We start from the raw sequence: 10010 nt of genomic DNA on the forward strand, positions 1-10010 counted from the left end.
CGTCTTCGATTCATCTTTTTCGAACGTGTTCGGAAACCTTTTTTAACATAGTAGACACATGCGTTCATAGATACGCACATGCACTAACAACTATGAAAGATCGCACACACATACTATACCCTTGTAAGCATCTCTGAGAGATTGAACCGACACATCATCTTGAGATTGATAAAATCCCCACAGACGCTTTTGTAGTCAACTGGAAGTCTCTTCCCATTGAACGCACCTCGTTGGAAGGCTTGAGATAAATCCAGAAAAATGCAAACACCAATGTCAAATTTAGTTGTGGTATCCGTATCCTGTTGAGATGTGATACCATTGTCCTTCTAACTATCCGACTACGACTAAAAATACATTTAACACATGTCCACAAATATTTGGTGATTGCCCGTTGAAAATGCATTTTAAAGAGTGGTCGGCGTGTGACACAACTGCTACATGACTGATTGATGTGACACAGTAGCTTCTAAAATACCCAGTTGGGTCCCGCCGAACTTTGCACTGCCCCTGTCCGCTCGTTAACCCGTTTCTGTATCTGCTTATAACAAAACAAAATAAAAAGAGGGTAGAGAACAGGAGTCGAGATGAATAAACAAATGGAAAGCAGATGCGAGTTCAACTTAAACCTCGCCACTTTGTTTGTCTGGGCGCAAGGAGGAGTGCCACCTTCCCCCCGCTCCCATGCCGACTCAGCGGCCGGAAAATCCCGCGGCCTGCCAGGCGCCGCCGCGTGCGCAACCACCTGTCGACATCCCCTGCGGCCTGCGTATATACACCTCGGCAGCTCGGCTCGACACGACACAGCTCCTCCCAGTCCGTCCCAATCCACTCACCGCACGACACCCCGCTCGTTCCCCAAGTAGCTAGCAGCAAGCAAAGATCCATCTTCTGGCCGTCTCGTGATGATGAGCGGCGGCGTCAGCGGCATGGAGTCGTCGTCCTCATCCGGGAGCTCCTCTGGTTCGTCCAGCTTCTCCAGCTTCGTCCGGCAGCTCAACACCTACGGCTTCCGCAAGGTGGACCCGGACCGGTGGGAGTTCGCGCATGCCTCCTTCCTCCGCGGCCAGACGCACCTCCTGCGCCACATCGTCCGGCGCCAGAGCAGCGGTACCGGAGGCAGGCGCGGCAAGGACGACCGCGAAGATGAAGACGGCAGCAGCACGATGTTAGCCATGGAGGTGGTCCAGCTGAGGCGGGAGCAGAGGGCCACCGAGGAGCGCGTGGCGGCGATGTGGCGCCGGGTGCAGGAGACGGAGCGCCGGCCCAAGCAGATGCTCGCCTTCCTGCTCAAGGTGGTCGGCGACCCCGACATGGTGCGCCGCCTCGCAGGCAGCGGCCAGGACGAGGACGCGCGGGTCAACAGGCCGCGGCTGCTTCTCGACAGCAGGGAAGAACAGAGGATGCCCGTCGACGGGCAGTCGTACCACAATCACAGCAACCTGAACATGGAAGAGGCCTATGTGCTGGAGCCCAGCGTGGAATTGTACTACGCCGGAGGCGACGTGCAGGCGGACGGCGGCGGACACCCGCCGTACGCGTTCCACGTCAACAGCGGCTACTGACTGCGTGCGTGAACGCTGTCCGGCATCTGTATTTTGTGGCTTTGTCGAGAGAGAAATAGGCACGTGCAGGAAGCTAGCCAGATACTAAATACTCCGGCATAGCTCAGGAACAGAAACGCCGCACTTGTATAAGAGACGCTTAGATCACAATGTCTCTGGAATTTAGTCAGTGTAAGTTTATATTTCTTTGTACTCTCTTCGTTCTTAAGTATATCTCATTTTAAAGATTTTAGTATAGACTATATATGAATGTATATAGACATATTTTAAAGTATAAATTCGCTTATTTTAATTCGTATGTAGTTTATATTGAAATCTCTATATATCTAAGAACAAAAAAGTCTATATCCAAGAACAAAGAAAGTAGTTTATATTTATTTACGGAGGAAGTGTTGACGTATAATGTGCTGCCTAGTCTCTTTCATCAGATCGGTCTTTTAGTTGTATTGGTTAGAGTGTGCACTTCTACATGGTATCGAAGCCAAAAGGTCTTGAGTTTAAGACCTGGCTGGCGCAATTAAATTGTAGCCCAATTTCGATCCACGTTTAGGCCTGAGAAAGCCACACATGAGGAAAGTGTTGACGTATAATGTGTTGCCTAGTCTTTTTCATTAGATCGGTCGGTCTTTTGGTTGCATTGATTAGAACATTGTATAGTTTATTTCTGCGTGTTGGCTATTTCTATTAAAACATGATTCTGGCTTGTCTTTTCTCTTTGCCGGAAATGAATCTGCCTGTCACCGCGACGTGTTGGCTACCTCGACCACCGCTCCTGCGCCCTCGATTACTTTGATATATGGAGCAAGGCTATCACCTTATGATTAATATTTTTCCAAAACATATGTGAGGGTACGGCGACTATGGGGAGCCGTTATTGGGCCAGCCAAGTAACCACACGGGCGTGTCAGACTGACATCACCCATACTTTTTTACATTTTTACTATTGTTTATATTTTGAAATATTGTAAATATATATAATGCAAAAAAACACGTTCACATATGTTTTGGAAAAATATTAATCATGTATTAGAAAATGTTAAACAAGTATAGCAAAACATTAATCGTGTGTACGGATAAATGTTGGTGACATTAAAAAATGGACGTGATATTTAAAAGATGTTTTTACAATACAAATAAATATTTAAAGAATTAAATAATTGTTTGTAGAAATGTACATTACATTTTTTAAAATATTCAAGAGTTTCAAAAACGTGTTTGTGGAATTTTCAGAAAAAAGTATACAATGTTAAAAAAATGTTTCGTGATGTAATAAAAAAAATTGTGCTATTAAAAAAATGCACATGAAATTTTAAGTAAAAAATCAAGCGATTCAAAACAAATGTTCATGAAATTTTTCAGTGTTGACTATAAAATGTAAAAAGATGTTCCTGTCATTAAAATAATGCTTATTCACATTATAAAAAAGTATGTGATATTTTATAAAAATTGTTCAAGTGTGTCTAAAAAAGGCCGTGCAAATTTTAAAAATGTTCATACAATGTAAAACATGTTCATGTAGTTTAACAAATGTTTATTGCCATTAAGAAAATATGCAGCATGTATTTGGAAAATATTACTGTGTATTCAGAAAAAGTGTTCAAAACATGTATTTTTTAAAATGAAAATCATGTGTTTGAAAAAATTTCGAAGTGTGTCAAAAAATAGGGTTATAATGATACCCAACCACAACCCTCTGTCTTCCTTTAATTATATCTCACCTCATCTAAAATTTCTAGTTGGCATGAACAATACTTACAAGTCATCTTTTGGCCGGTTCATGAATCATTGGGCCTTATATATTTCGTAAGCATTTAACTCCAAAACAACTATAGACAAATCATATGAACTACTTTGTGCATCTGATGGAAAAAAATGATAAACGCCATGATAACGTTGGTGGATTATTATAATCATATAAGTTTAGAACATACTTTACCATTGGCGGTATTACCTCGTAATATTTCTAAATAATCAAATGCAAGATGCAGAGCTCAAGCTCAAATGCATAGCAGTTCACAATCTTTTTTTTTAAGTTCCTTCTAGCTCCTTCATCTTCATCCTCTACAATCATGTTTGCATTATCATCCAAGCTGTCATCATCTCCCACAAGGTCTCTGGATCTCCAGGTCCTCGAAAAATCGCAAAACGGGCTTGGAGCACTCCAGATGCCCTCTTCACATCCTTGCTAGCTCCTTCTTATATTTGGGCAAACTGAGCTCTTTTCTGACCAACTGGCTCAAAGATGGTCTCGACGAAGGTCACCAATGGAGGATGGATACCATTAACTAGATAGTAGCCCATGATGTAGTCATGACCATTGATGGTATAGTTGACACGGAGGAGTTTGTCCTTTAGTCAACCTAGCAAACAAAGAAGACTGCTGCAACACGTTGATGTCATTGTGAGACCTAGGCATGCCAAATAAAGCGTGTCAAATTCATAGGTCTTATGATGCAACAGCTTCAAGAATGATTGTGGGCTTCTTAACATGTCCCTAATTTTTGCCCTTGGAGAGCACATGGGCAGTTTTTCCGTCTCCATTGTATGCAATCGAGGGATCCAAGCATACCTAGCCACCCTCTTACTTCTGAGAGTGACATTAGCCTTTCGGTGTCTACGTCAGTTGGTCCTCTTAAGTACTACAGTCCAAACACCTTGACCACCCTTTTAGCAAACCTCACCATGGCAACTCTACATGTGCTTACAAACATTCAGAGGTACTTGTCCCATGAATCTGTGTTGGTTCCATAGGCGAGTATCCTCAATGCAGCGTGCACTTCTGCTAATCAGGGTATCCATTTTTTTTCCAATGGCGTCATTTTTCAAGATGAAGTAGTCATCATAAGCTCGGACACCATTGTTGAGGCGACGAAAACATCTCTGCGCATCCGAAAGCGCCGGTGAAAATTGTTCGTGAATAGGGCATCTAGGGCAAAGTAAAACTTTCATCATCGTCAAATGCCCTCGTGTCCTCTTCCGATTCAACACTCGATGTTTCTTGATTGATCCCTTAAAATTCAAGACATGATCCTCCGCATGATCTGCTTCTACTAGGACCTCCTGCATCATCGCTGTTTCATCCACATCTGATGAGGACGACTCCATGAAGTTGATGTAGAAGTACATGTCGTCAGAATCCATCGTGTTTGCCTCGAAGTATCAAAGTACATAGAAAATGTCAACGCTATGACATTTGGACAAACACTTTGTGGGTGTGGTGTCCGCCGTGGATAGCAACTGCAGGGGTAGACGGTACCAGGGCAGCGGATGGGCAAGGGGAGCGGGCGATGGTGTAGTCAAAGCGCGCCTGGTTCCCGATTGCAACGGCGAAGATCTGGGCGGGTTGATACAGCGGCCGCGGCAGCCTATCCAGGAGCGGATACAAAAAGCTTTGGGAGCGAAGTGAGAAAGATACACATGCTTTAGGCGTAGTTGCGGGTGTGTCGAGGGTGTCGAAGGCCTAATGGCGAAGGACCGAACTCCCGCGAGCCTCCCCAACTTTACATTCAATTGCTTAAATTCTCATCTGCAAATATACATGGCACTGGCGAACCAACCTGTGGTTGGATGGTTAGAGGGACAATTGTATCCCCGGCCCACCAAGATTCAAGTCCTGGTGCTCACATTATTCGTGGATTTATTTCAGTATTTTCAGTGATGCGCTTTCGGCGGGAGGGGACGTTTTCATCGACGACGAGGCGTCTACGGTAACTTTGTAAATTTCAAGATGTCATGTCGTCTCAGTCTTTCGGAGGTGCTCGTAGGGATAGGGTGTGCGTGTGTACGTTCATAGGGATGAGTGTATGTGCGTATGTATGAGCTCTTGCGTCTGTACTGAAGTAAAAAAAAAACATATGTGGCACTGCATTGGATGGTTAAAATAGTCTGGACACGTTGGTCGAGACATTTGACGTTCCCGAGCCTTTTCTCTTTCATAACCCATCCATGAGCCTTTGTATATTGATATTGAGATAAACAGAAATCAATCTTTATATATTGTCCCCCAGGCCTAGTGGCTACCCAGAAAAAAGAAGCAACCCCCGTCCACAAGTTAACCCGTTTCCTCGGGAGCGCAGCTCACCACAGAAATGGAAAGCGGATACTTCGCTTCAACTTGGCCGCTTTTGTCGACTCAGCGGCTACAATATCTCGCCGCCCGCCGCGTGCGCCACCACCTGTCACCCCCTCCCCCGTCGACATCCGGCCTACATAGAGAGTGAGAGAGAGAGAGCGAGCGCAATACACATCTCGCAGTCGCAGTCCGCTCCCCCTTCATTCCCCGACCAGCAACAAGCAAGCGAGCATCGTCTCTTCTCTCTCTCCCTCCGTCGCGACGATGAGCGGCGGCATGGACTCGTCGTCCTCGGGCTCCGGTAGTGCGGGGGTGGCGCCGTTCGTGGCCAAGACGTACGGGATGGTGGACGACCGGGCCACCGACGCCGTGGTCGCGTGGGGGCCCGCCGGCAACAGCTTCGTCGTCGCCGACCCCTTCGCCTTCTCGCAGGCGCTCCTCCCGGCGCACTTCAAGCACGCCAACTTCTCCAGCTTCGTCCGGCAGCTCAACACCTACGGCTTCCGCAAGGTGGACCCGGACCGGTGGGAGTTCGCGCACGCCTCCTTCCTCCGCGGCCAGACGCACCTCCTCCCCCGCATCGTCCGCCGCCAGAGCAGCGCCAAGCGCGGCGGCAAGGAGGGCGGCGAGGAGGAGGATGAGGAGAGCAGCAGCACGGTGTTGGCCATGGAGGTGGTCCGGCTGAGGCAGGAGCAGAGGGCCACGGAGGAGCGCGTGGCGGAGATGTGGCGCCGGGTGCAGGAGACGGAGCGCCGGCCCAAGCAGATGCTCGCCTTCCTCCTCAAGGTGGTGGGCGACCCCGACGTGCTGCGCCGCCTCGCGGGCAGCTCGGGGGGCGGCCAGGACGAGGGCGCGGAGGAGGTCAAGAGGCCGCGGCTGCTGCTCGACGCGGACGGCGCGGGGGTCGACCACCACCACAGCGGCAACCTGAACCTGGAGGAGGCCCTGGTGCCGGAGCCCAGCGTGGACATGTACTACGCCGGAGGGGACGGGTTCGGCGGCGTGCAGGCGGACGGCTTTCACATGGACAGCGGCTACTGACCGGCTGCTGGTTGGGCGGCCGATCAACCCCCTCCCCACTGTCCCCGACTGCTCTGCTCTGTACTGTATCTGTATGTATGTAGAGAAAGGAGGCTAGATAGGGGTTAGGCTCTGACTTGTGGCTGTAGAGGAGATCGAATCTCAATCTGCGAGACATATTTTTGTTTACTGTGTGTATTTTAGCTCAGCAACTTTGATCAGGTGAGATGTGTAAAACCTGTGTTTGTGTTGCGAGGCCAGGAATGCGCAATGCTGGAGGCACATGCGGCATCACGTCTCATGGATCTGCTCTGCTCAGGTCTCTTACTCCCTCCGTTCCTTTATGTAAAGTATATTATTTTTATTTTTGGCATGGTGATCAACACACATAATTACAGATTAGTTAGGACTTGGCAAATTAATTGATTAGTGGTAAGTAAATTAGTTAGTCCAAAAAAGTAAAAGATACATGCAATCAATAGAGATATTTTACTTCTTTTGCTGCGAGTCTGGAGGGTTAACAACGAATTAAAAGAAATGCACCTTATATTTTAAAATTTTATCAAAAATCAAATACACCATATATAAAAGGAGCGGAGGGAGTATGACATGACATAATGGGCAAGGCCATAGTCTTGTGTTGCCAGGGCCGTTTGGGCGAGAAGATTGATGGACACAATTATGTTATGGCCTAACAGTAGTGACAAATCTTTTACAAAAATCAATTGTTCTTCATCTGAAGCTCAGTGCAGCTATCGCTTGTGATTCTCAGGTAGAAAAGGAAGTAAACCTCTCCACAAAATCACTTCCAAGCAACACACGCTACTACGGCAAGGTTGGGCATGCGCATAGCAATTTCCTGAAAATTAACTGCCACTGGTTGGACCTGGACGGCACACATTTCTGACAAGACCTATCCATCAAACATTGCAACTGTGCATATCAAACACTTTGGAATGGTAAACCATAATTGTCGTAAAACTCAGTTCCGCCGTCGGTTTGGACACAACCCACGGCCGAGACAAAACCAACCGGAGGAGCGCTAGAAATGAAAGATGGGCCAGAGTTCTCACAGGACCATGTCTCTGGCATATACAGTAATAAGATGCCAATCAACCCTGAACCAACAAGGAACCCTTCACGACAACGAATGGCGTGACAAGATTACGACGACTCTTTCTTCTCCTCCGGCTCCGCTTCCTTCTTCGCCTCGGGTTCCTTCTTCTCCTCTGCGGCCTCTTCGAAGGTCTCTCCTGGGACGAGCTCTGGGACATCGTCATCATCGTCCTGGGCAGCACCGATGCTGGCGCCGCCAGCCTCACCACCAGGCATCTGCTTCTGGAACTGCTCCGCAAGCCTTCGCAGGTTGTCCAAGTTATCCGGGCCTGGCAAAAAGGAATTTCCTGTTGAGACATGGTGTAAACGCACTTGCTTGGTTGAGATGTTTTAGTGTCTTTCGATTCAAGTATGGTGGTATTAACACAGTGAGCAAGACATTTCACCAGAACATAGGCAATTATTGGACTAGACTAATGTGAGAATGTGAAGGGGGACATACCCAGTTGGTTGATAATTGTCGGCAGTAAATCTTGCAGCTCTGTAAACAATAAAAGCCAAAAATGAAATTGCAGTTACATCAAGTCAAAAAATGTAGTGCTCAGTCACAAGGAACATATATGGTAGTGAAGAATATATAGTATATAGTATGTAGCAAGCTGTACATCTTCAACCTCATGATATCATCATTAGTAAACTGTAACATTACTTTTGAAACATAATGAGACTACTAACTTTGATTTACAAAAGTCATGTACAGACAGTTAAAGTTGATAGCATATGCCATCTACATCATAATATTTATGTACCCATGAAACTTAAAGGTAGATGCACAAATAAAGATGAGATCACTGCCAAAGCAGCATATCTTAGAGATATTTATGTTGCTCCAGAGAAAGAAGGCTACTTAATGAAACAATTAAGCCATGAAGATTTTAAAGCAGGACTTACTTTTCGTCTGTGGTGTTCCACTGACTACCCATGTGTTTGCGGCAATTGATGCTTGCACTGCAGGAAATCAAGAAATACCAATGTTAGAATAGATGTGCAAGTGGATCCTTAATTCTGTAGACGAAATGGTACAAAATGTCATTTCACCTTTCGGGTTCTGAAATTGGATGACAACGTCATCCTTGAAAATGTTGACCTCTTCAATACCAGGAATGGTGTTCACTCCTACTCTCTTCAAGGTGCTTTGAAGCCTCTTGTCATCAGTGGTCGTGGTCTTGTGAACGGCCTTCTTCTTCCTGCCATCAGCGGAAAGCTTTTCAATAATAAGTATAGCAATAGGAGAAACGTTCATACTATTTTTATACTCTATAAGCTGATATGCATCCACTAAATGGCATTCACTGACAGACCAATTCAGAAATGTAACACCAGTATGTTTGGATGATGATGTATGCTTTAGCTAGCATGCTTCAAATTTGGCATTTCTAAACAGGATATCAGCAATAATGGTTCACAGGGCACAAATTATTCATTCCGAGGAGACATTTTAGGGCTGAAACAATAGATTTACTACCGTGCTTCAAGCAGGAAACACTAGTGCTCACACCAAAACCAATATGGACGACAGTAATAACAAGTTTAACATCGGAGAAAGCACCTGCGCACGCTGCCCTTGCCCCCGGTGCGCACGGCACCGGCCATCTTCTTCAGCTTGTCGACATTCATCTGCACGACACACATGAGTTCTTGCGTTAATAACGGTACATGGGAGCAAAAAAAAGGGATCTCCCAGTACTCTTGGTCAAAGTTATAGTAAGTGTTGAGCCGTGGAAGCAGGGCCGGCGGCATGGGCAGCGTCCAGTCACTGACTACTCCGGCCGCGGAGCTGCAAGTTGCCAAATCTAGCAGCGGGCGATTCATCCCACCCTACCGACCCCGAATCCAGCTTGAACGACAGAGCAGCCAGATCGAATCTCGCGCCGACCAGTCCGCCGGGCAAAATCCGACCTAAGCCAAGCACACCCGCGACGGCAGCAACCGGAACCACGACGCCAACCGGCGAATCCGCAGGCACGACAGATCGACGGCACCGTACAGTCCATCTCCGTCCATCTGCCCGCCCGCAGGCCACGCGATTAAACTAAAAGCTGCGGCAGCAGAGCGTAGCGCCGCAAGGGGGGCAGGGGATGGGCGCTGGGGGCATACCTTGGGCAGGCGACGATGGCGGCGGCGGCGGCAGCGAGGGGAATGGGGGGGATTAGTGGGAGAGAAGATAGGGGTCGGGAGGCCAACCACTGCGAAAGGGGGCTTGCTTTCCTCTGCTCGGCTCGGTGTTAGGGTTTTATCAC

General features: G+C 47.3%; 3 protein-coding genes across 3 annotated transcripts; 2 read left to right on the plus strand and 1 right to left on the minus strand.

Moving 5' to 3' along the window:
* The first annotated feature begins 702 nt into the window (after window positions 1–702).
* On the plus strand, window positions 703–1798 carry LOC119298580 (heat stress transcription factor C-2a-like). Its single transcript, XM_037575931.1, has one exon. It carries the CDS (start codon window positions 903–905, stop codon window positions 1560–1562), a length of 660 nt encoding a protein of 219 aa, XP_037431828.1. The 5' UTR covers window positions 703–902; the 3' UTR covers window positions 1563–1798.
* Window positions 1799–5823: 4025 nt separating this feature from the next.
* On the plus strand, window positions 5824–6948 carry LOC119304364 (heat stress transcription factor C-2a-like). Its single transcript, XM_037581548.1, has one exon. It carries the CDS (start codon window positions 5899–5901, stop codon window positions 6673–6675), a length of 777 nt encoding a protein of 258 aa, XP_037437445.1. The 5' UTR covers window positions 5824–5898; the 3' UTR covers window positions 6676–6948.
* A 622-nt stretch (window positions 6949–7570) lies between these two features.
* On the minus strand, window positions 7571–10010 carry LOC119304365 (basic transcription factor 3-like). The gene is made up of 6 exons (XM_037581549.1): window positions 9868–10010; window positions 9320–9387; window positions 8809–8957; window positions 8662–8718; window positions 8213–8251; window positions 7571–8039 (listed from the first exon to the last, which is right to left on the minus strand). The coding sequence occupies exons 2-6, from the start codon at window positions 9385–9387 to the stop codon at window positions 7819–7821; spliced, it is 534 nt and encodes a 177-aa protein (XP_037437446.1). The 5' UTR covers window positions 9868–10010; the 3' UTR covers window positions 7571–7818.

The sequence above is a fragment of the Triticum dicoccoides genome, chromosome 5A (assembly GCF_002162155.2).
Source record: "Triticum dicoccoides isolate Atlit2015 ecotype Zavitan chromosome 5A, WEW_v2.0, whole genome shotgun sequence".
NCBI lineage: Eukaryota > Viridiplantae > Streptophyta > Magnoliopsida > Poales > Poaceae > Triticum > Triticum dicoccoides.

Bases quoted from the DNA above. Each gene is read 5' to 3' on its own strand.
- LOC119298580 (XM_037575931.1), top strand. From the start codon at position 903: ATGATGAGCGGCGGCGTCAGCGGCATGGAGTCGTCGTCCTCATCCGGG.
- LOC119304364 (XM_037581548.1), top strand. From the start codon at position 5,899: ATGAGCGGCGGCATGGACTCGTCGTCCTCGGGCTCCGGTAGTGCGGGG.
- LOC119304365 (XM_037581549.1), bottom strand. From the start codon at position 9,387: ATGAATGTCGACAAGCTGAAGAAGATGGCCGGTGCCGTGCGCACCGGG. The intron at 8,958-9,319 runs GTGCTTTCTCCG...CGCTGATGGCAG, and splicing joins GGCAAGGGCAGCGTGCGCAG to GAAGAAGAAGGCCGTTCACA. The intron at 8,719-8,808 runs GTGAAATGACAT...GATTTCCTGCAG, and splicing joins CCAATTTCAGAACCCGAAAG to TGCAAGCATCAATTGCCGCA.